This window comes from Dasypus novemcinctus, chromosome 6 (genome assembly GCF_030445035.2).
Source record: "Dasypus novemcinctus isolate mDasNov1 chromosome 6, mDasNov1.1.hap2, whole genome shotgun sequence".
In the NCBI taxonomy this organism is placed as follows: Eukaryota; Metazoa; Chordata; class Mammalia; order Cingulata; family Dasypodidae; genus Dasypus; species Dasypus novemcinctus.
Genome location: NC_080678.1, coordinates 14,686,929 through 14,711,676, shown reverse-complemented (window position 1 = coordinate 14,711,676; position 24,748 = coordinate 14,686,929). Strand labels below are relative to the sequence as shown.

General features: G+C 44.7%; 1 protein-coding gene across 1 annotated transcript in view; it reads left to right on the top strand.

The window, feature by feature from the left end:
* The window catches only part of LOC101423583 (scavenger receptor cysteine-rich domain-containing protein DMBT1-like), a 225,240-nt gene extending 202,111 nt beyond the window's left edge, over positions 1 to 23,129 (top strand). The window contains exons 83-97 of the mRNA XM_058298189.2: positions 2,265 to 2,294; positions 5,330 to 5,371; positions 6,201 to 6,245; positions 6,742 to 6,774; positions 8,245 to 8,277; positions 8,432 to 8,470; positions 8,602 to 8,640; positions 9,529 to 9,567; positions 10,411 to 10,452; positions 10,986 to 11,024; positions 14,541 to 14,852; positions 16,286 to 16,321; positions 16,804 to 16,979; positions 19,738 to 20,120; positions 22,395 to 23,129. Coding sequence (XP_058154172.2) covers positions 2,265 to 2,294; positions 5,330 to 5,371; positions 6,201 to 6,245; positions 6,742 to 6,774; positions 8,245 to 8,277; positions 8,432 to 8,470; positions 8,602 to 8,640; positions 9,529 to 9,567; positions 10,411 to 10,452; positions 10,986 to 11,024; positions 14,541 to 14,852; positions 16,286 to 16,321; positions 16,804 to 16,979; positions 19,738 to 20,120; positions 22,395 to 22,686 — 1,580 coding nt within the window. The 3' untranslated portion in view covers positions 22,687 to 23,129. The remainder of the gene's footprint in view (positions 1 to 2,264; positions 2,295 to 5,329; positions 5,372 to 6,200; positions 6,246 to 6,741; positions 6,775 to 8,244; positions 8,278 to 8,431; positions 8,471 to 8,601; positions 8,641 to 9,528; positions 9,568 to 10,410; positions 10,453 to 10,985; positions 11,025 to 14,540; positions 14,853 to 16,285; positions 16,322 to 16,803; positions 16,980 to 19,737; positions 20,121 to 22,394) is intronic.
* Positions 23,130 to 24,748: the final 1,619 nt, after the last annotated feature.

The window sequence follows — 24,748 nt, the reverse complement described above, 5'->3', positions numbered from 1 at the left end:
TATATCATTGGTTAAGTTTGTTCCTGAATATTTGGGTTTTATCTGTCATATTTTATTTTCAACACTCTTTTGAGACATTGTTACTTTTAGTGATATAATCTTCACTTCTAGGCTTTCTTCCAAGCCCCTCTCTCCTTCTTTTCTTTTCAGGCTGTAGCACACCTTTTAGTATTTCCTGCAAATCTGGTCTCTTGGTTACATACTCTCTCAGATTCTGTTTATCTGTGCATATTCTAAACTTACCCTCATTTTTAGAAGACAGTCTTGCCGGATATAAGATTCTTGACTGGAAGTTTTTCTATTACAATTTCTTAAATATATCATACCACTGTCTTCTCTCCTCCATGGTTTCTGGTGAGAAATCAGCACTTAATCTTATTGGGTATACCTTATATGTATGCATTGCTTTTCTATTGCTGCTATCATAATTCTCTCTTTTTCTTTTGTATTTGACGTTCTGATTAGCATGTGTCTCAGAGTTAGTCCATTCAGATTTTTTCGGATGGGAGTACATTGTGCTTCTTGGATATGGAGCTCTATGTCCTTCAATAGGGTTGGGAAATTTTCTACCATTATTTCTTCAAATATTCCTCTGCCACTTTTCCTTTCTCTTCTCCTTCTGAGACACCCATGACACATATGTTTGCATGTCTCTTGCTGTTGTTTAGTTCTCTGGGACCTAGTTCAATTTTTTTCCATTCTTTTCTTCATCTGTTCTTTTGTATGTTCACTTTCAGAGGCCATTTCTTCAAGTTCAGCAATCCTGTCTTTTTGCCTCCTCAAATCTGCTATTATATGATTCCAGTGTATTTTAAATTCCATTTATTGCACCTTTTATTCCCATAAGGTCTGCTATTTTTCTATGTATGTTTTCAAATTCTTCTTTGTGTCCATCCAAATTCTTCTTAATATCCTTACTCTCTTTAGCCATCTTATTGAATTTATGTATTAAGGAGACTTTTTGAACATCTATGATTAGTTGTCTCAACTCCTTTATGTCATCTGGAAGCTTATCTTGTTCCTTTAACTGGGTCATATCTTCCTGTCTCTTGGTGTGCATTGTAATTTTTTGTTATTGTCTTGGCTTCTGGCTTATTAGAGTACTTATTCTGGGTGCAGTTTTTCTCTTCAATTTATGGCTTCCTGCTCTTCCTCCCTTGCTGGTTGTATAGTAGGAGGCAAGGATGTAGTTGGTGCTATTAGCTGTGGAGGCTCAAGCTGCCTTCATTGTCCCAGGGACCAAGGAAGCTTCTCCCAACTTTCTCCTTTGCCAGGGGTAGGGACAGGGTCACAGCTATGTGGAATAATCCCAAGTCATGCAGGCCTAGACTATAGTTGCCTAGAGAGACTCATGAAGCTTCCTACTCCTTTCTCCCCTGCCTGGAGCAGGGATGGAGCTGCAGGTGTGAGCAGCAATCTATGCCATGCAGGTCCACGATGTCCACAGTTGCCCTGGTAGACTCTCAATTATTCAGTTTGTGCCAGCCAAATGTACCTGCACTTACCTGGAGAGGCTGGGGCAGGGCCCAAGAGCTTCCTCCCTGCTAGAGGTGGGGCTGAAGCCTAGGCTAGGGCTGCAGGCCAAACTGGGTGAAAGAAACCAGTCTCTACCATCACTGTGATTTTCAGTCAGCCCAGCTTCCCCTCAGGTTGGGGGCTGAGTCAAAATGGCAGCTACTGGTCTCTTTCCGACATGTATAGGCTCAAACTTTAGCTGTTCTTGGAGTTCTACTTTAGCCAGCTGAATTTACTAATCCATAGCTGAAATTGGTGGCCAACCATCTCTTCCTCCCCTGTTTTTGGGAAGTGGAGCTTCCAATACCAGCCCCAGAATAGCTCCTGGGGCAGCTCGTGCCTCCAGTGAAGGATGGTCACGAGCCTCCATGGCATGGGGCACTCTGCTTGCAAATCTTCTCTGCAGATGGGCAGTCTCCTCCTTCCATTCTTTCAAGGATGTTGCAGGATGCTTTTCTGGTCTCCTGGAGCCCCCAAACAGGTGTTTTGGACAGTTCTGGGTGATTACTAGTTGTCCTGTAGCAGAAGCTAACACTAGGAGCTCCTTACTCTGCTACCATCTCGCTGGTTGTCTGAAAACCTTTCTTACTTCTAATTTCACATTTCACAAGTCATTTTGTAGCTAAGTTTTATATATTTGAGGCATAAATTTTTAAATTAAAAAGTGTCTTCTAAATTTCCTGTTTGGGGGTGGGATTTTTGTTTGGATTGTATCTTATTTTAGTTTTGTTTTTGTTTTATAATTTCAGCATCAGCCATAGAAACGACCATCTCACCTGGTAATTTTCTTTTCTTTCTTGTTTTTTTTTGTAAATCAGGTGTGCTCTGGGTTACTTTGCATAGGGTTAGGGATGGAGTTTATACCTCACATAAGACTAAATATCAAACTCATATCAACCCAATGCAAGGCTCTCACATGTTCATTGAGTGTAGTAGTAAATTGAGCAAATATTGATTGTGCACCTTCCATATATAGGACACTGGACATAGAGTTTGCTCTCTCCCTTCTTGGTTCAACAGCAGTTCTCTGAAATCAAGTGATAGTAGCATGGTTTCACCAGCATTCTCATCAGTGTCCATAGATTTGGGTGTTCAGTGAGTTATTTTAAAAAATTTTTTTTAAGTCACAGGACTTCAGACATCTCAAGCAAAGTTCCTTCTCTAATCTGCATTTCCACAAAGTAATAAAAGTACCATATCCCATAACCATGTTTCACAGGAGAGTACAGTAATCCAACAATACATAAATTTTAAAAAGAATTGCATAGCTAAATAAGTTGGGAAATACCTTCTCCTTGTCTTGAAGATTCATAGCCTCTTAGCACATTAAAGTCTCTGAAAAGTCCTGCAGTAAAGGATTTTTTAAAACTTGGTTTAATCCAATGTCTTTCAATGACCACTAAAGTCTTTGTAGTACAAATGCAGCCTCAGTGGGTTTGGAGTCAGAAAACCTGGGACTGTATTCTGGCTGTGCTGGAATTACATGGGCAAGTCCCTTTGCTTCTCAGAGCTTCTGTTCTTCATCTGTAGAGCAGGAGGATGAAGGCAGCCACATCAGAAGCTTGTCCAGGGGACTGAGTGCCAGGCCCAAGTGTAAGCACACAGTGATGGGAGCTACACAGTCACATTCCTGAGGGATGAGCTCTGGGTACACAGTGTCCCCTGCTGGCTTGGCCAGGCTCGCTAATGTAAAAATCCCACTTGTCTTTTTTTTTTTTTAACTTATTTTTATATTTAAAAAAACTATAGGTGACATAAATGTTACACCAAAAATATAGGAGATTCCCATATGCCCCACCCCACACACACACTTTTCCACATCAACAACATCTTTCATTAGTGTGGTACATTTTTTGCAATTGATAAACACATTTTAAAGCATTGCTAACCATGAACTATAGCCTACGTCATAGTTTATACTCTGTCCCACACAATTTCACAGATTATGACAAAATATATAATGGCCTTTATCCACCATTGCAATGTCAAGCAGGACAATTCCAATGTCCTAAAAATGCCCCCATGTTACACCTATTCTACCCTCTCCCTCCTTTCAGAACCTCCAGTGGCCACTGCCTTTATATCAGTGATAAAAGTTCTTCCATTGCTAGAATAGTAATAAGTCCATAATAGAATAATAATAAGTCTACTTTAGTCCATTGTTCATTCCCCAGTCTTGAGGATTTGGGCATGGTGATGCCCACTCTCTCCCATGGGGTAGGTGGATGGAACTATCTTGCTTGTAGTTGTATATACTCTCCACTTCCTGGGGTGGTCGTTGTCCATTATCATCGCCTTGTTAGTTGTTCTAGGTAAGTCCAGTGAACTGGAGAGTAGGTGTGGCAACTCTGCTGGGATTCATATCTCAACCAGCACATGAGCAGACCAAAGACTTAAGACTCTGGGACATACATTAAACAAATATATGCTAACTATAGGTTTAAATTCATGTGTCCTCAAACTTCTTTCTTCTAGACGTTTTGGGGATCATCCTAGGGCAGTCTTAAAATCATTGCATGACTAAATAAGTTGGAGAAATACCTTCTCAACTCAACACAGTTTCCTCTGAAATACAAAGTCATGAAAGTAGCCTTTCGTCCATATTTCCAAAATCTCAGAACCCTCTGCCAAACTGCTAGAACCTGAGCTCTCAGGAAAATCTGAAGATGGAACAGATTTCTCTTTGTGGTTGGATCTGTGGGAACTGGCCTCCAGGTCTTTCATGTGAGGACGAGGTAGACGTGACACCATCACAGCATAGCAGTTTTCCAAGAGTTGAAAAAAACCTTAGAGATTGTTCGGAAGTTAAAAGCAAGTGACCCAAGAGCCAATTTTGCCCCTCTGCTCGGTTTTGATTCAGACAACACAATTTTGGCCTATGCAATGTTCAATTTTTTAATTTCTTCTTAATTTCAAATTTTTAAAGAACAATCATGCAGACCATACAGGATTCCCATACATCATCCTACCACCAACTCCTTAGATTGTTGTGACACATTTGTTACCAATGTTGAAAGAATATCATCACAATATTACTGCTGTCTTTAGCCCATAGCTTATATTTGGTGTATTTTCCCACAAACCATCCTATTACTGACACCATGTTATGTTTGTTAGAATTCATGAGAGAATGTTCTCATATTTGTACTGTTGACCACAATCCATCATTCACCACGGGTTCACTGTTTTATATGGTTCCCTGCAGAGATTTCTTTAAAAATTCCAGATTTCCAGTTTCAGTTGAGAAATCAGTGGATGAACACCACTAACATGAATTCCAGCAGGGAACCAACTAGCTGGGACTGAGCAGCGGGGGGCTACCCCCTTTATATGTGACATGTGCTCCCCAGTTCCTACACCACTCATTTCTGGGCCTGTAAGCATCTCATTTGTGACGCTTGGGGCTTCTCAAATGTTAATAGGCACAGAAATCACCTGGAGACCTTGTCAAAATGCAGCTTCTGATTCCGCAGGTCCTGGGTGGGTCCTAAGATTCTGCATTTCTAACAAGGAGAAGCTCAGGAAGGCAAAGGAACTTGTCCAAGGTCACATGCTCAGCTATACAAACAGCAGAGACTACAACCCAGTCTTTTGGGCTCCAGCTCCAAGTACCACATTGTCCATTATTGATTTCCCTTAACTTAATGAAACAGAATAGGAAAATCAATTAGGAATAGAGAATAATCAAATATAAACACAGCTGGGGCATAATTTGTGAATGGGGTGATTTTTTAAAGATCTTTACCAATAATTTCTCTCCCAGAAAAAGATGACATTTAATTATAATTTCTCTAACTTTTGTTTGTTTTGACAGATCCTACTTCAGTTTCAACTACAGATAGAGGCCTTACAACTGGTAATGAGTTTTGTGCTGATTTGTCCTCTTACTATTAACACCTAAGGAATATTCCTGTGTAGAATTCTACCAAGATAGTACAATTATACCCCACTAACCCAGGAGTCACTTGTTGGCAGAATTAACCCCTTGGAAAACAAAGACGGTCTCTATGCAGCCAATCGAGGCCCCAACATCCAAGCTCAAATAAAGTTCTTTCACTTGATGGAACCTCAGTGCAACTACAGAGCCTCTTGGCTCAGAGCCCGTTTTTCTTACTGTCTACACATTCATGTAAAAATTGGCTGTCTGACCTCCCTACTGGTTGTTGGAGATGAGATGTGGGGGCTGGAGGGGGGGCAGAACATTATGGAGGGGCCAGGTTTCAAGGCCAGAAAATGCTGGCAGGTAGCCTGATAGCCACGAAAGCATTCAGAAAACCATAAACTGTCACAAGACTTTCTAAATGTAGAAAGTAGGGCAAAAATGCCCACTTACCTCCCCGTCCTTCGAGACAGTTCTGTTTTATAGCCCCGAGAACAATGCTATTCTTCATAAGAGCCTGAAGTGTGAAGGTTAAACTGTGTTCAATCCCTTTTGCTTAAAAGAACAGAGAAACCTGTTTCATTTCAGGGAAATTTTCTTTTACAATGGTTCATGTGTTTTTAATTTGGATACTTAAACTATTCTTGGGAGGTGGGTAGAAAGAACTAGTGCTTATACTTAAAATTTTCCAACAACAAAGTCTGGGAAAAGAAACCACAGTAATGAGAGATTGGTGTATAACCAGAAAACATATGAAAATGTTATGATCAGTGGGCTAACATTCTTTTTTGTGTCTCCTATTCAGATTCAGACACAACTTCCAGTGTGGCAGAAGTCACTCTCTCACCTGGTAATGCCCTTTTTCCACTGCATTGCAAATGGGGGCAAATGGGAGAGCAGGGTAGCCTTTGTCATGCCATCGGGGCCAAAGCCAGTACAGCCTTTTGGGCAGTGGATATCAGGTTATCATTGTGTTTGAGCAGAAGGCCAGGCATGTGATGGTGGGGGGTGGGGGACGGTGGAGAAGGGGCCTCCTTGGCTATGTTGGGTCACCCTGTCTTAGGTTTTCCCAGCATGATGCAACTCTCCTTCACCATTCTTGTTACCATTGCAAGTTTGCATTTCCTTGTGTGATCGTTTCATCACACCTGTCTTCCCATATGACTATCTGCTCTTTAAGGGCAAAAACCATATCTACTTTTCTTGACCATTTCACCCAGCACCAGCATAAATGAAGGCCATGGTTGCAGGGCTACAGGGACAGAGGGAAGAAAACAAGTTAATTATCAAACCATTCTTGTTTGCTATTTGGTGGGTTTTAACCAATTACGTTTGCTTATTTCCAGCATCTTTGACTACTGCTGTAAACACTTCAACAGGTAATTTTAATGTTATTTTGAGTTTCATCTTGCTTGCTATCAATTATGCTGTTTGTCTTTCCAATAAGTTCATCAAACAAATATTTATGTTCTGGTCAAATTCTTTGATTCTGTTGTAATCTTCTATGTTGAGTTTTAAAATATGTTTATACTGGCCCAATTCATAAAGGCCATCCCTGGATTTCTCAACAGTGACTTAATACCAGATGCATAAACCAAGGGAAAAATTATTTCATCCAATTGAAACAAACAGCTCATCAAGTCCATTAAAACAATGAAGTATTATTCACTTGCCCCACAGTCTAACTTAATTGCCTAACGTAATCACCCATGGAAGGAGTTTCTCCTGGAGATCAGCCACAAAGTGGGTGTGGACAGAATGGCAAAGAGTCAAGCCACGGTTTTCCCTGGCCCTCCTTAGAGAGTCAGAGGGGACCAGCTGGGCTGTGGGCTGGGGTCTGTGCCAAAGCACTGGGGATATAGAGCTGTGAAAGAGATTTCGAGGGAATGCTGGTTAGAATTTTCTGAGGAGTTCGTGATGTAACTCTGGGTTCAAGAACTTTACAAATTGTGTATTGGAGTTTGTTTGCTTGTCTGTTTTTCAGAAATTTTTCTCTGAGTTTGAGTCTCCCTCTAGTGACTTCCCTCTCTCATTTTCTTCTCAATTATTTTCAATTTTTCAATTCCCAGGTATTAGTTTTTCATATTTTATTACGTCTTTGAAAAGCCTCCTGGATCCCCAAACTGGGTTGATCGGCCTTTGTTCTCCTCCTTAGCTTGTGCTTACCTTACTGTTACATGTATTTATGTATCACAGTCAATTTTATGTGCCTATATTTCCTTCCCTTTTGTAATTATTTTTTTACAAACACTCCCCTACCCTCCCACCCCCCAGAGTAGGACTTTTGAGCAGGGGTACAATACAGAGGACGTGCTTCCCTACTCCCGGTGCTGCCGATTGAGAATTGGATGGAATGCCAAACTGTGGTCTCTATCACTGGGTGGGAAGGTGAAAACCCCTTCTCACCCTCAGTCTAGGCATTGGGACAGCCCACCTGGGAAAGCTCCAGTCTGCAGAGCTGACCATTCCTGGGTCACTGCCTCCCACAGTTTTGGGGGGAAGGAAAGCAAGTCTTCCATTCACAGACACTTGGTTAGATTAGCCCACACGCTCAAGAAATTGAACCATTGACCACTGCCCTCCAGACAGGGGATCTGTTCTCCCTCCAAGGGGAGCAGTAAGGGGTGGGCAAGCAAGAGGAATGGAGACCCCAGGAGTGGAGGCAGGGCTTGGAGGTTAGTGAAGACCCTGAAATGCCCTGCCATAGCGCTTGTCTGGACAGTAGGAAGACAAGCCGGGCCAGTCACCCTGGTCTGTGGACGTGGCCACCTTTACATCCTCTGCGTCTTCTAGAAACATCTGTGCTTAATGTGTCTGACTTGTTGGCTTTTATTTTTGTTCATCTGCAGCTTCAGCCTCAACAGCTGTGAACTACACCCCAGGTAAACACCATCTACTGTCCCACTGAGTGTTCCTTCTTCAAGTTCTTTTTACCAAACTAGGCTGTTTCTTGAGCATTTTGTCCCCAACATAAGCCTCAGTAAAAAAAGAAACACACGTCCTGTCCACTACTTAGGTTTCTTCTCTTGTCTGTAGATACCTCTTCAGACTTGGCAGACATGACCACTCCATCTGGTAAAGTCTCTCTCATTGTGTTGTTTAAATTAACACGATCGACTTCTCATTTGTCATGCTCTATTTAGAGAATGAGCTTATTTTATGGCCCTTCCCACCATAAACATCTTATTCTCTTTGTTTATACACAGATGCATCTCCATCCTCAGCAGAAGTGGACACTCCCTTTGGTAATATTTTCTGCCTATCAAATTCCTTAAGTTAAATAGGATCGACTTTTTCTCTTTGTAAATGGAAAGTGAACATACATACTGAACATTTTATTTGTGGCGTAAATCCCAATGTAAACAGAAACCTGAGCGTCCTTTTCATTAGAAATTAAACTTCTCATTCTCTTTGGTCCTCCACAGACACAGGAGTGGCCCCTCCACCAGGGAAGCCCTTCTCCTCGCTGCCCTGGTCTTGCTCAAATGTGCCCAAGGATGCTGGGCTGGGGTTCCCACCTCACCTGCTCTGCCGTGCATGACATTTTGAGTGATGCTTTCTTTGACCTACCCAGTAAACCCAAACACACACAAGAGGACCAGGTTGTAACAGTGTTGGTGCTACCCATTTACCCTTCTGATTTCAGCCACTAATTTTTTTTTAGAGAAGTTGTGGTTTTCATAAAAAGTATGCATAAAATACAAGATTCCCATATACCACCCTATTACTAACAACTTGCATTGGTGTGGTACATTTGTTATCATTGACGAAAGCACATTTTTATAATTGTACTACTAACTGTAGTCCACAGTTTAACTTAGAGTTCACTATTTGTGTTGTGCAGTTCCATGGATTTTTTTTAAATCTTATTCTAGCATCATATATAAACCTAAAATTTCCCCCTTTTAACCACATTCAAATATGTATTTCAGTGCTGTTAATTACATTCACAGTGTTGTGCTACCATCACCACCATCCATTACCAAAACTTTCCCAATATCCCAAATAGAAACTCTATACATTTTAAGCCATAACTAATTTTTTAAGAACAACTTTGTGCACACTGTTGGTCAGACCAAAACCTGGCATTTTCTTTCCGCTGATATTTGAGCTTGGTTCTTCTCCATTTGCAGATACCACTCCCTCTTCAGATGAAGCATCTTCTCCACCAGGTATGCTCTCTGACTCTTGAAGTAGCCCCGGTGAGGGACTCTCCCAGAAACCCCAGCCCAGTGAGAGTTTGTGTGCCAAGAGCAAGACTTCTGCATTCCCTAGGAGAAGTCAGGGGAAGCCTGCTCGTCCTACCCCAGGCCCTCCCAGAGCAGACTGCAGGCTGCTCCCCCAACGCTGGTTATGATTCTGAAACACAGTGAAGGCAGATGCTGGGGACACGATGAATGAGATAAAATAGCGTCAAATGTCAACCCTGGAGGAGAGCTTAGAGAGTCTCAAATGCTGACATGCCTGGCAACCACTTGGAGAACTTGTTAAAATGCAGATTCTGGTTCTGTGGCCCCCAGTGGGGCCTGAAATCTGCATTTCTAACAGGTTCTCAAAGGTTATGGGCCCCACTTAACAAGTCAGGCTCTGCACACCACCCTCATTCTGGAGGAAAGTGAGGCCCAGAGAAGGAAGAGGCTTGTCCAAGATCACAGAAGTGGAGCCAGCAAAGCTGGTCTCCTAATTCCCATGCCAGTTCCTTCCTGCTCTCAGCTTTGCTGATGAGTCCACCTGTGTGACTTCTCCAAATCCTTGTGACACTGACCATGCAGTAACAAGGCTCTGCTGCTTTCTTCTATTTTATTTATATTTTATACTGTACATGGGAATTTTTACTGATCTGCCTTGCAAAATACCAGTCTCTCATACACCACTTCACCCAAATATGTAAATATACAAGAAAAATGATCAGGATGGATTTTATTGCATACTAATATGGCACAGGTTTCTTTCCATAGTCTGCAGTGTAAAATTTCAATGAAGCCAAATTTTAATGCTTACAATTTTTTTTTTAGAAGCCATGGATCCAATCTCAACCAAAGCACTGGCATTACCTGGTAACAATCATCTGCCTATTGCTAGATTAACATTTATTTTCACAATAATTTTTTAAATTCATTTTTATTTTTCTAATTTTCATAATAATTTATTCTCCATAGTCTATCATAAAGTCCCTTTTCCTGCTTTCTTCCCTCTACGTAATTTTAAAATGAAATCAGGCCTCTCAAAGATAATCTTTCTCTCATTCAAAAATATTTCTAAGGGATCTGACTTGAATTATTCCTCTTCATTTTCAGCCCCTGTAAATCTGGTTCCCACAAAATGTAATGCTTTTTTATTCATCCTTACTAGAATAAGCAGGATACAATGCTACTTGTCACATTTTGATGCCGAGAACATAAAACTTCATGGACTGTATTTCTATATCTAGGCCAAAGTAGAAACTTAACAAAATAATCTGTTGTCTGAAATTTGAGAAAATACTTGATTCTTTTTCAGCTATAAATATTCTCTAAATATGTTATTATTGTTAAAACTGACTTTGAGGGTGTACATTTTTCAAAGCTTTTTTTTTTTTCCTTTTTTACAGTGACACTTTCGGTTGATGCAGACATGGTCCCTTCACCTGGTAACATTTAATTTCTTTCTAAGCCCTAAAATTACTGTATCCCTATTAACACTGTTAGGATGGTATTACTTTTTCAATCAAGTTTCCCATTCTTTACTGAGACATGTTGTGAGCCCGTAGGTGTATATGTGCAGGCACGTGTGTGAGCACACGCCCTTCTGAGTCTGTTTATCACATTCAGAAATGTTTCAAACCCCTGGAAGAGTATATATAGTCCATATACTAATGGTCTTCTCTGTGGGTCATTTTGAGTTTCTAGGGATACAGTTGCAGCCATGTTGCGAGCCAGCAGTTTTCTGGGCTCCAGACTCAGTTTGGGTGCTCCCAGCTCTGCCATGGGCTGGGAGCTGCAGGACGCTGCACTAGGATGCAGCCCCTCTCCCCCCACCTTGCCTTCCCCTGCGTTGTCCCCACTTCTCCCACTCGAGGCCTTTCCTTCAGGGAAGGCACCCCCTCCCTCCTGGCCATAGATCCAGCACGTCCCCTTCACAGGGCTGTTTTATTTTCTTTTTTAAAAATTAATTTATTTTTTAATTGTATTTTTTTAAAGATTCATAGATCACAAAAAAATGTTACATTAAAAAATATATGAGGTTCCCACATACCCACCCCCCACCCCCACTCCTCCCACATCAACAACCTCTTTCATCATCGAGGCACATTCATTCCATGTGGTGAGTACGTTTTGGAGCACTGCTGCACTGCATGGATTATAGTACCCCCAGCACATGCCGGGAGTTATGGCAGGATATATAATGTCCAGCATCTGTCCCTGCAATATCATTTAGGACAACTCAAAGTCCCCAAAATGCCCCCACATCTGGCAGGGGAGATATCATGATCCCAGGGCTCTTCACACACAACGCTGGACTCCCTTTCCTCCAGGTGGAGCTGGGAGGGAAGGAATGATGGAACCACTTGATCTTCCATTTATTCTACTTTTCGTAAAAACTTTATTCACTCAACAAATATTTGAGCCCCTACTCTGAGCCAAAAATCTCTGCCCTAATGGGATTTGATGTTCTAGAGGAGGACACAGGCAATAAATAATATGCATTAACACTAAATAAATTTTATTTACTTTTATAGTAGGATAATGCTTATGTAGCATACATGTAGTATATATAATACATCACAAAACATAATATAATTCCATAGCAATATGTGAAAAAGTGATTAATACTATGGAAAAAACGAAAAGTAGAGCAGAAAAGGTAGACTGGGGGTGCAATTTAATGTGCAGTTGAGCAAAGACATAAAGGAGGTGAGGGAATGAGCCTTGCAAACACCTAGGGGAAGAACCTTCCAGACACAGCCATCAGGGGGTGCAAAGGCCCCTGAGGAGCCACGGTTTGGCACCAGGGGCTCATCGTGTGCTCGGACCTCCCATAGGTCTCAAGTGTGTTCTCCATCCATTGGCTGAACGGCCCTCCTGTGGAGGACCCTGGCTTGGTGTGCCAGGGACAGGCTGAGATGCTGCATCCTGCTCATCCTGCTCCCACGCCCCTGTCCCCAGCCCTGGAAACTCACTCTCACACACCCTAACCCCTAATGGCCCATGGTGTGCCCAGGTGTCCAGCTTGCTGTGGACTGACAGTGAGGAGTGGTTTTAGCACCCCATTTCCTCTCTCATGTCCTCCTCAGAGCACACTTGGCAGATAGCCCATGTAGACAACTCCTGGTCTGAAAACCATCAAAGAATGTTAGAGAAGCTCACTTTGGAAATAAAATGCCAGTTAGTACCTCACATAAACCAAATTTTAGTTATTTTTCAACTTGCTATTAGACCTGAAAGCCAAGCAACTTTTATGTCTTGAGCCTCTTTTTCTCTACAGTTTATTCTGCTTGATAGCAACTGTCTGAGAGATGATGATGATTTTGAAGATGGTGGTGGTGATAATGGCTGTGGTTATGGTTGTGATGAGATAATAGCTCACGTTTGTATAGCATTTGCTCAGTGTGGCTACCTTACATATTCTCATTCAATCTCATGCTCTGGAATGGAAATATGATGGGTGGGCCCTTTTTTACATGGGAAGAAACAGGTACTTAAAAAGTGAGCAATTTGCCTAGGGTCACACATAATAACTGGGGTAGAAACAAGATTAATCATACCCCTTTATAGCTTGTAACATGATTAAGGAGACAAGACTAACATGTGAACAAATTAATGACTATTGCAAAACAGCATTTAGAAGAGTAATAAAGTATGGTAACACATTAGCTTTGTGGTAAATTTTACCTTGAAACATGGCCAGGAATTAAGATATCAGCATTAAAAACTTTTGAAAGCTGTCATTAAACCCACAATGAACCTCCTGAGAAGTTACTCCAAAGATAACGGTCTTTATTCATAGTTCTTAACAAGCACGGGTTATTCTTGCTCCCAACCTTACAGCAACAAATCAGCCAAGGAGAGAGCAACCAGCCTAGACCTTACACATCAGAGCATCTGCTCTCTGCCAAACAGAGCAGGACATGGAAAACCACAATTACTGAAGACCAGTTTATGGGAAGACAAATCATTTCCTACAGGTCTATGGCGGGGGCACCTCCAATAAAATGTAGTTTTTAGTATATTTGCTTTTTAAATCAATTTTGGAAGCATAACATATATACAATAAAACACACACATCTATGATTGTGTCTAATGTACACAGCTGTGTAACCACCACCCACCCCGAAGGTGAAGGACAATTTCATCGCCCGAGAAAGCTCCCCCATGCTCCTTTGCAGCAGTCCCTCCATCTCCTCCCCAGGCAACCACTGATGTGCTTCCTTCCCCTGTAGGTGAGGTTTGCTTTTCCAGAATCTCACAGAATTGAAATCACGTATTATGTGCTCTTTTGTGTCTGGCTTCTTTAGCTCAACTAATTATTTTTGAAATTCACCCATGTGGTTCCATGTATAGATACTCTGTTCCTTTTTTTTTCTTGTTTATTGATATTACATTGTGTGGACATACCACATTTTATTTACCCATTCTCCTGTAGATGTCCTTGGCCACTGTGGTGAAAGCTGCTGTGAGCATCACGTACAAATCTTTCTGTGGCCACGTATTGTCATTTATCTTGAGTAAATACCCAGGGGCAAAATCCCTAGGTCACGTAACATAGTTTTTTTTAGTAAAATTACTGGCTCTGACTCATCAAGAGTAAAATTAAATGTTTTTGCAATGCCTCATTTTAGGACGATTGTCTTCCACAAGTTTGTTGCTGCTTTTGCTTTGCCCTCTTGGTTTCTTCTGTTGTGTTTTCGTTTTTAGTATTTTCCTCTAAAGCGTAGGTCCTTAGGTATCTGAGAAACTAGCCTCGCCAAAACGGTCGTTCCTCGAGGGCTTCAGGTTACTAAGGCTTTACTTTCCATAGAGAGCTGGAGAGCGGGCCAGCGAGCAATACGATCAGGACTGGAACCCCGGCGGTGTCGGTGTTCTCTACTGCCCACGACAAGCGACACCCGGCAGTGCCGTCCAGCGGCGGGAGCGTAACCGGCGGTCTCTCCTCTTGCCTCCTGCAGAGCGGCCCCTGCGCCTGGCCGGCGGGCCGAGCCGGTGCGCGGGGCGGGTGGAGGTGCGGCACCAGGGCGCGTGGGGCACGGTGTGCGACGACCACTGGAACATCAGGAACGCCCGCGTCGTGTGCCGCCGCCTGGGCTGCGGGCGCGCGCTGGCCGCGCCGGGGCACGGCCGCTTCGGCGCGGGCACGGGGCCCATCCTGCTGGACGACGTGCGCTGCGCGGGCCACGAGGCGGCGCTGGAGCGCTGCGCCCACGCGGGCTGGGCGCGCCACGACTGCCGCCACCGCGAGGACGCGGGCGTGGTCTGCGCAGGTACCTTCCGCCGCGGCCGCCACGCCCCTCCCGGGGCCCGCCCCCGCCCCCGCCCCCGCCCCCGCCCCCGGAGTAAGGCCTCCTCCTCCTCCCAGGCCTCCCAAGGTCAAAATCCACACCCCCCAGGGAACGGCAGCTGGGACCAGGGCTCCAGACCCAGGGAAGACAAGACAAATGCTATAGGGCGCGGGTGTGGTGGAAGCTGGGTGATAAATGCTTTAGTCCTAAATACCTGGGATTTGATTCGTCAGCTTTGTCTAATGCCACGTTAGCCCAATTTCAGTCTTTTTGTTCAGAAATAGAGCTACAAGGTTATGAGGTCGGCGCGTGGAGTGCCCGTGCACTGCAGTGTTTAAGGACATGAAGGTCGCTGCTATCAGTTACACGGCAGGTCTTCCTGCCCGTTTTTCAGGCTCCGTCAAGGGCATCACACTCTTCACCTTGACCCTCACAAGTTTCAGAAAGACACCCTAAAATATCCTGAGTTTCCTTGTGAGCTTTTCAGCCAGGACGTGGCCTCCACTTGTCCCAGTATTCTTTCTTGTCCCCTGTCTCTGTCTTGGCAGTCTGAGTTCCCAGGGCCGTCCGCCTCTGTGTCCTCACGTCTGTCCTAAGTTTGCCCATGGAAGCCTCAAGGAGTTAGAGGATTCGGAGGCTTGGCGAACAGATCTGCTCTCACTTTGTCTGTTCCTTTCGTCGTTTTTCAGTTAAATCAGAGGAATTATCCTTGCTTTTACCTCCATGTCGGAGAACTCCCGTTTCGCGTAGAAGTGGGGCTTAAATAGAAAAGCTATCGGGGTGGCATTGCGAAGGACAGAGGCCCAGCCGTGTGACGGCGCTGGGCCTCCCGGGGTCCTCGCCTCCAAGCCTTCCCCTCGTCATGTCTGTACACAGTTCCAGCCGCTGCTGGAGCTGTGGGGCCCTGCTCCACCTGGTAATCTAGTGTCCATTCTTGGATTCTACACCATGGGGAGGGGTCCTTTTTGATAGGTCCCCTTGTCCCAAGGGCACGTTGAGCGAATCTGACGGCCGTTCTTCCTGGGCTGCGCCTCGGCTCGGGGTTCCCCGACTTGCTCTGTGTCTGGGGAAACCTTTGGTAACCAGACAGCATCTTCCCAGCCTGAGTCCCAAGCACGCCACCTGTGTGGGACGGGACAGTGGTCACGGTTCAGACGTGGCCGCGTCTGTAACCCGCAGAGCCCTTTGTTTCCTCTTCTCTTGCACTGGCAAACATGGAGCTGGTGGCACCCATATTCTCAACACCACGTGGCACCTGCCACGGCCCCTCCCTGGGTATCCCTGAACTCCGGTTTTAGCAGTGAAATCACATGAGCGCACTTAGCTGCGTTTCATACCTACTGGTGGTTGCGTCGTCCTCTTCCAGTGTTTCATTCAGCATAACTGACATTTGCTTTTCATTTTTCTCCCCTCAGCAGGTCCAGCTGACTCTCTTGTTCCAAAGGGCAACGGTAAAGTCTGGTCCCCTGCTAGGGTCTGCGGCTGTTTGGGGAACCAGCTTCTCGGGTGGGTGGGGGGGCGGTGGCAGCTTCTGTGTTTCCATTGGGATCTCATATTTCCTTCCACTTTCTGGGCTTTAGGAGGTTGGGAAAGGAGCTCCCACCCCCTTTGCTTCCACTCTTTTCTCATGCAAAGAGCCAGTGGATGTGTGTTCAGGCTCAGGTGTTCTCAGCATGTGAAATGAGCTGTCCTTCAAATCCTACTGTGAGGCTAAGCATCCCCCACACTTGGCGTGCCTCTAAAGCCTTGACGGGAAAGGGGACTAGAAATAAAGTCCACCAACGTGGAGCCAAGTGAGGGGGTGAGGAGAGCTGAGCCCGCCCCAGCCCAGGGCCCTTCCCCACGTCCTTTTATAAAGCAAACCGCCACCCCCGCCTTTGCATCGGGCACCAGGTGCCCACTGTGAGAACCTCCCCGCTCTCCTCCACTGCAGCCCAGCTCTCCTGCCTGCCTCACCAATTCCAAGCCGTGATCGACCGGGCCTATCTCCGGAGGCTGGGCTACTCCTCCTGGGACGTCCACTTAAATGATGCGCGGTGTCGTCCCCGAGTCACGGGGCGCTACCTGATCTTCAGCATTCCCTATGGCCACTGCGGCACTGTCCAGCAGGTAAGAAACTGACCAGGGAGTGGTCCCTTCTGTGGGTGGAGGCCCAGGAGAGGAGCTTGGAAAGTCCAGGCACCTGTTAAAGACCCGGACGGGGACAGAGGAGAGACATGAGCCGTGACTTCATTTCTGAGATCGGGGAGACCTGGAGCAGCTTGCTCGTTGGCCTGAAACTTCCCTGCCTTTGGGAAACTTGGGATACACACTGAGGCCTTTGCCACATCAAGTGTTAATGGACGGATGCGTGAGTTGGGTGTATTGATTGATCATCTCTTCCTAGCCCCCAAAGCGTTTTCCACGACATGTGTCTTTATCAACATGAGTGCATCCCCACCATGTGTAAACTATGGCAGTGGGCATGGGAGAAGACAGGTTGTCTGTCTGTCTGTCTGACTGACTGCTGTGTTTCAACCCAGCTAGCTAGCTATATTTTACATTCGAGAATGCAAATATCTAGGACATTTGCCCACAATGAAATATATGTTTATTCACTTTATATTACCCACATGTTTGTTTCAATAAACAATGGCATTAAAGTTAAGAAAACACATATCCCAAAGATATAGGAAGAATGTATGACCATGAAATCATTTTTCTTGGTATATTTAACAAGGTAACATGTTTAAAAGCAAGATCATTTGCCATTCTTGTTCTTTGCCATCCCCATTTATTTATTTATTTAATTTTTAAAGATTTATTTTTATTTATCTCTCCCCTTCCCCCCCCCCCCAGTTGTCTGTTCTCTGTGTCTATTTGCTGCGTGTTCTTCTTTGTCTGCTTCTGTTGTTGTCAGCGGCACAAGAATCTGTGTCTCTTTTTGTTGCGTCATCTTGCTGGGTCAACTCTCCATGTGTGCGGTGCCACTCCTGGGCAGGCTGCACTTTCTTTCGCGTTGGGCAGCTCTCCTTATGGGGCACACTCCTTGCGCGCGGGGCTCCCTTACACGGGGGACACCCATGCATGGCAGGGCACTCCTTGTGCACATCAGCACTGCGCATGGGCCAGCTCCACACGGGTCAAGGGGGCCCAGGGTTTGAACCGCAGACCTCCCATGTGGTAGACGGACGCCCTAACCACTGGGCCAAGTCCACTTCCCTGCCATCCCCACTTAAAACAACACTCAATATTTTTGAAGTTGAATTTACTCAGTCTACATGGTGCCAAGTTACAGTTTGCACTGCATACTTCACATTTCGTCTATTCGGTTGTACAGACCATAATCATTCTTATTCTTTTTGCTCTGAAAATTCCTATTTCTAACTCAGAGGTTTCTGCCCCAGGAGCTAAGCTGGAAGCCTCCCTGTGAATGGGAAGAGGGCAGCTCCGGAAGCTTCTGGGCCCTCAGGGAGGCCCCTGCAAAATGTCCTCTCTGGCACTGGCTGGCCCAGCGCCCTGAGCAAGCCATGTGTGCTGGGGTCAGAGGACATCATGGGGACAGGAATGGCCTGGGGTAACGGCCAGTGCCAGGCCACCACCACATCAGGTCGGTGCCTGAATTCAGTCAGTGACCAAGCCATGTTCAGGTGCTAAGGACAGATGGCCAACAAGACTGGCACTGTCCCCACTCATCCACGTGGACATGCCAGCACGGGGAAGCAGACACCGAGCAAACACAGAAATGAGAGCCTTTTTACAGGGAAGAGGAGGAAGAGACACGAACCAAGGGAGGGGACAGAAGAGTGATTTGGGGTGGAAGGGAAGCCACTTTGAATAAGGTGGTCGAGATGCTGAGGACTTCAAGACACAACGAAGCAGGCAGGTAAAGAGAAGCAGGAGGAGGCTTCCTGCAGAGGAATAAGCGAGTGCAAAGGCCCTGAGGCAGCAGCTCGATTGAAGGGTGGAGGAAGAGATGTGGGGCCTGTGTGAGCCCAGGGAAGCCTGAGGTTAGGTTGGAGAGGTGGGGAGGGAGGGGCTTGGGGCTTTGGATTCTGGCTCTTATTCTAAGTTGTGCATTCTTAACAAGGACAAATCATCCCCTGGGGGGGAGGGGAGCATATTGATTCTTAGCATAAAAAAAATATCTTAGTCCTTTTATGTATAAAGCACAGTATACAGTACATTTGCACAGTTTATGCAGTATATTTGTTGTATTAAAATTTCATGGCTAGAGGAGGGGTTGGGGACAAGTAGGAAAGAAGAGGTCTCAAGTGTCCGCTGGGCTGTCAAGAATAGAAAAAATGTTGAGAAACCCAGGTGTAAGCTGACAGGGCAGTCCTTAAGGGTTCTGAGGCAGAATATCTCAGGACCCGATTTCCACAAATGTCCCTGGGCAGGCTGAGCCTCTCGGCGTCCACATGGGGCTCCGGGAAGGAGGCAACAAGTCCTGGTGGATTGGAAGGAACTTGGTGGATTGGAAGGAACAAGGCTGAGAGCAGAGGTCAGCAGTGTCAGGACCGCAGCTCAGGAAACAAGGACTGGGGAAGCTGGGAGATGTCCCATGAGGTGATGCTCTGTGGTTGCCTGGAACAGAGCACAAGTCTGAGGGAAGGGACTGTGCGGAGGAATTCAGCCAAGAGGGAGCTCGGAGCCAGTGAGACCCACAGCCTGCATGGGCCTTCACAGGCTTATCTGTCCAGGGGCTCCCCACTTGCACCCAGAGCCCTTGGAAGGAGTGAGGACGTTCAGGCATTTGTACCACAGAGGTCAGGCCACACAGCAAGTTGGCACCAAGCAAGGGGGTGAGGAGATCCCTCTTCTCAGAGAGGAAGGTGCTGGCGGAAGCCAAGCACCCTGGCCACCAAGCCTCCTCTCACCCTCACAGGAACACCTCGGCTCCCTCAGCTACTCCAACTCCATCAGAGGCAGAATCCGGGGCCATCCCAGCCCCGTCATCGTGCGGCACAAGGTGCCCCAGCTGAAGTTCACCTGCAGGGTGGACGGCCCGCCAACAGCCGACGCTGCTCACGGGGCTGACAGCCCACGCAAGGGGGCCAACTACGACGTGTCCATATCGTTCCTGGAGTCGCCCGCATCCCGGCATGAGGGGAGCCTGGCACCATACTACACCAGCCAGAGCCAGGAGGTCTTCCTCCAAGCCATGCTGCACACCCAGGACCCCAACCTGATGCCCTTCGTGGACACCTGTGTAATTTCTCCAGATCCCCATGACTTTACAACCATCAAGCACGATTTGATCCAGCAGGGGTAAGGAAAATGGAAGGGGCTCTTGGGTTGGCTGTTGTGTTCACCTGGCATTCCTTTAGGGAACCCGTGACTTCTCAACAGGTACTCCAGAATCATTACATTGTGTATAAGATCCTCACCATGCCCCAGGGACAGAGCTGGGGCCCTCACCACCCCTGTGATCCCAGTTGGGGACAAATAGTTACAGCAGCCTGGACAACCTCCCTCAAATCCTGAGAGTCCTGGGCCAAGCCCTTGTGCTAACACTGCTGTCCTGTCCCTCGCTTTCCCACCCACATCTCCCTTCGCTTCTGGTTGTTTGGCTTCATGGGACCTCCCATAGAGAGTTCATGCCCTCAGGACTTTGGGCCTCCATGGTGGGCTGGTGGGTGAGCCCAGGCCAACTCTTAGTATAGTGGCAACGTTCATTCTGCTTCCGCTGGTCAACCAAAGGATTTGGCAAGTTAGAGCTTTGACAGGTTGTTTGCCTTTAGAGCTCCCTTGCCCTCTAATAGGAGTTAACTGCGTGTGGGTGGTAATTGGCAACCGTGTAAAAACAAAAACCTACCACTTATTTAATGACAGCTTACATTGGTGGCAGCCCCAGCACCCTAAAGCCTGTGCAAGTCTCCGTGATGTAGTGCCTGTTTCTCAAAGCCAGGGGCAGGATGCAGCACTTTCCAGTGCTGGCATGAACCACGGTTGGGGAGGTGCTCCAAACAAATCCTTTGGTGCACTAAACCACACTGAGTCAGAGAGAGAAATAGTGCTTTCCCTTCAATCCTGCTTGCAGATATATCAAGGGGAGAAGTTCGGTTTGGTGCCAGAATTGAACAACCAACACTTTTTCCTTCCACTTGATTTGGGTTTAACTTGTTCTTCTTTCTCTAGTTTCCTCATTGGAAGCTTAAATTATTGATTTTAAAGCTTTCTTCTTCTCTAATATATGCATTTAATACTATAAATTTCCCTCTGAACACTGCTTTAGCTGCATCCCACAAATTTTGCTAAATTGTATTTTCGTTTCATTTCATTCAAATATTTTAAAATTTCTCTTGAGATTTGTTTGACTAATGGATTATTTAGAAGTCTGTTCTTAAATTTCCATATATCTTGGAGTTTTCCAGCTATATTTGTTATTCATTTCTAGTTTAATTCCACTGTAGTCTGAGAATATATTTTGTGTGATTTCTATGTTTTTTAATTTGAGGTTTGTTTTATGGCTCATCTCTCCATGTGAGCTTGCAGAGAATGTATTTTCTGCTGTTGTTGAATGGAATGTTCTATAATATCAATTAGGTCTACTTGATTGATAGCATTACTCAGGACATTTATATCTTTAGTGATTTTCTGCCCACTTTATCTATCAATTACTGAGAGAAGAGTGTTGAAGTCTCCAACTATAATTAATATGGATTAATCTATTTCTCCTTGCAGTTCTATCAGTTTTTTTGCCCTATGTATTTTGGCACTCTGTTGTTAGCTGCATTTGCAACTAGGATTGTTATGTCTTTGTTCTTAATAATCTTCTTTGTTCTAAAGTCTGCATTGTCTGAAATTAATATAGCTACTCCACCTTTCTTTGGATTAGTCTCAATATGGTATATCTTTCTCCATCCCTTTACTTTTAACCAGAGTCACTATAATTAAAAGTGAATTTATACATTTAATACTATAGACAACTTCTAGTTGTGTATTGGTTTTTTATCCACTCTGACAATCTCTGTCTTTTAACTGGTGTGTTTAGACCATTTACATTTAAAGTGATTATTGATATAGCTGTATTAAAATCTACCATCTTAGTAATTGTTTTCTTTTTGTTATTTTGTTTCTTTGTTTTTCTCTCTCCTCATTTTACTGCCTCTTCTGCTTTATCTGAGCATTTTATGACTCCATTTTATCCCCCTCCTTCATGTATCTTTTATACTACTTTCCTTAACTTTCAATGGGTACCATAGGGTTTACAATATATACTTTCAAATACTCCAAGTCCACCTTTAAATAATAGAAACAACGCTCTTGATAGCCATTTTTTGACAATGTAAAATAGGCCTCCTAAAGACAAAAACTCTAACTAGAATTTAATTACTTTGTTTTGTTTTTGTTGTGTTTATTTTATGGTTCCTATCTATTTCTGGCCAGAAACAGTATTTCCACTCATGGAAGTGTTCTAAATTTTCTTTTTAAATATAGAGTAAGTAGTGGGGAGAACTCTATTTGGAATTTAGAGATCTGGAGTCTACCCTGATTCTCTTTCATTTAATCATTTTGGCCTGGGGTTTATCTTCCTATCAGGTGCATCAAAGACAATACCTACGTTACCCTCCACTCCCACCAGAAGAACAAGGCCCAGTTCAAGTTCAACGCCTTCAACTTTTTCGACAACTATGATGTGGTCTATCTGCAGTGTAAGATCGTCGTGTGCAGAGTAGGCGACTACTCCTCCCACTGCTCCCAGGGTTGTATAGGGCGGAGTAAGAGAGGCACAGGCTCCATGGAGGCCAAGGAAGAGCAGACTGAGCATTTGGCCCCAATGGTGGGGCCACTGAAGATCCATAGAGGAACTGGTCAGAGCAAGTCTGTGTGATTTCTACAATCTTCATATAAATCTGTTTGAAATTAGGTAGTTAACATCTATTTCTCTCTAGTAAAGTAATAAGTTTGACAAATCTTATTAGAGACAGGTAAAAGAAATAGAGGGTTTGCTTCTCTGAGATTTATTTAATGATTCTTCTTGTCTGATTACTAAACTTCTAAGGCAATCACTCTGTGCAGGCAAGAAGTGCAGCATTTTCTAATTCTTCCCTATCAAGAATTTGATCATCTCGAAGTGTACAATATCTTGTAAAGAGTAGACTTATCTCTCTATACCACATTACTATTTTAGAAATTATTTTTTTAATTCAGCACCTTAATATTCAGATGTTAGTAAGTGGATCTCTTTGTTTCTGTCCTTCTAGTGGTGTGAGAATTTATTTTCAGGTCTTGCCAACAGTCTATGAAAAATAAACTTAAGTGTTTGTCAGGAAACCACTGCTCATTTTTTTAAACTCTGGTCAGTTGAATCAAACAAGTCATTTATCTTTCAAAACAATGCTTTAATTCTGTTTCAAAAGGATCAAGTTGGACCCTGACTTTGTTGCATTTGGGTTTCGGCTGGCAAATGAGAGGGTCTCAAGCACAATTGTAAGAACCACGCCTGTCTGCTCTCTGAGCTGCCACTTGCATGGAACTTTAGGTTTATAGGAAACCTAGAAAGTGCATGGAAAGCCTGAGAAGTACACAGGGAAAGATTAGCATATTCCCACATCTTCCCAGAAGAAGAGAGCAGCAGCTATTTTCTCTAATAGCTCATTCTACCTTAACAGAACTTGGCCTATGCTAGACTCACCATCTTCTAAGCTGTCTTGAAAGAAACAAACTGGAATGTAGCTTTTTCCTTGGCTTGTCAAGAAAAATTCAGAAGCAATTTTTAAAATATAAGTCCCTATCTCCAAGAAATTGTTTTGGCCTCTGACAATAAATAGCACATACAAAATGAGACCATGGTGTCTAGTTCCCAAGAAGGAAGGCAATGTTGGGTGGAGCCTGAGAGCCAACCCTGAGGTGCTAAGAGGAGAGAGTCTGACAAACAGCCAAGGAGGGGCATCTCCTTTAAAGGGGAATGTTTTGGTTGCATCACAGACATGCCCTTCACCAGTAGCAGTCTTGGCAATAAAGATGATAATGAAGCTCATTTTAATAAAGTTCTCTGCTTATACATTGTCACAGGTCTCTCCCGTACAAGGTTTATAATGATGAACTGATCACAAGGTTTATAGTGGTTCACAGTGACTTGCAGTCCTGTGACATAGAGCAGGCCCCCATCCAGAGCCTTCGTGCTCAGATACAGCTCATTTCCTCACAAGAATAGACAAAGAAGCCACATGGCACCACCAACACCTCCTGCATCCCTAAACGTCACTACCCCTAGCCCACCATCCCCCTAGCCATACAAAGGAAAAAATTCACCTCCACGGTTTCCTATTAGCCCTCGGGTCTTACCCCAGCCCCAACCTCGTCCCACTGACTAAGCATTTTCCCGCCTATAGAGGTACTGTATAAATTCATGACCACCTCTGCCAGCGGTGGGCTGAAGTCTATTCTTCAGAAGCCTTCCATTGGAAGAGTGTCCCAATAAACTTTCTGCCAGCAATTGTCAGTCTCAGTGTCCCATGAGCACTGCTTTTCTCTAACATCTGGTGCCAAAACTGGGGACTGGGGTCGTATTGAGACTGATTGATTGGTGAGGAATCTCTGCCCTGCCACTGCCGAGAACCTATCCAACACTGAGAACTAAATCTCGGCTGGGTGAATTGAGGATTTCTCCACCAGAGGATCCTGCTCTCTCTTTCTCCCTTTTTCCGTTGTCCAGGACAACCTACCGAAAAAAACTAGCACTAGGTCAGTGGTACTCACTGTCCCTGAGGGCCACAGCAGGCGAAAGGCCTGTGTCTTCATGGGAAGAAACCCCTTGGCTCTGGAGACATCTGGCTCCAGTGCAGTTTCCTGTTTCCTTGGAGATTTGACTGATACGGGGACGTCTGTCTCACTTGGAACCTCCCCTCTTCTTTCCTTTCTAGAGATCCTTAGTCTCTCCAACTCACTGA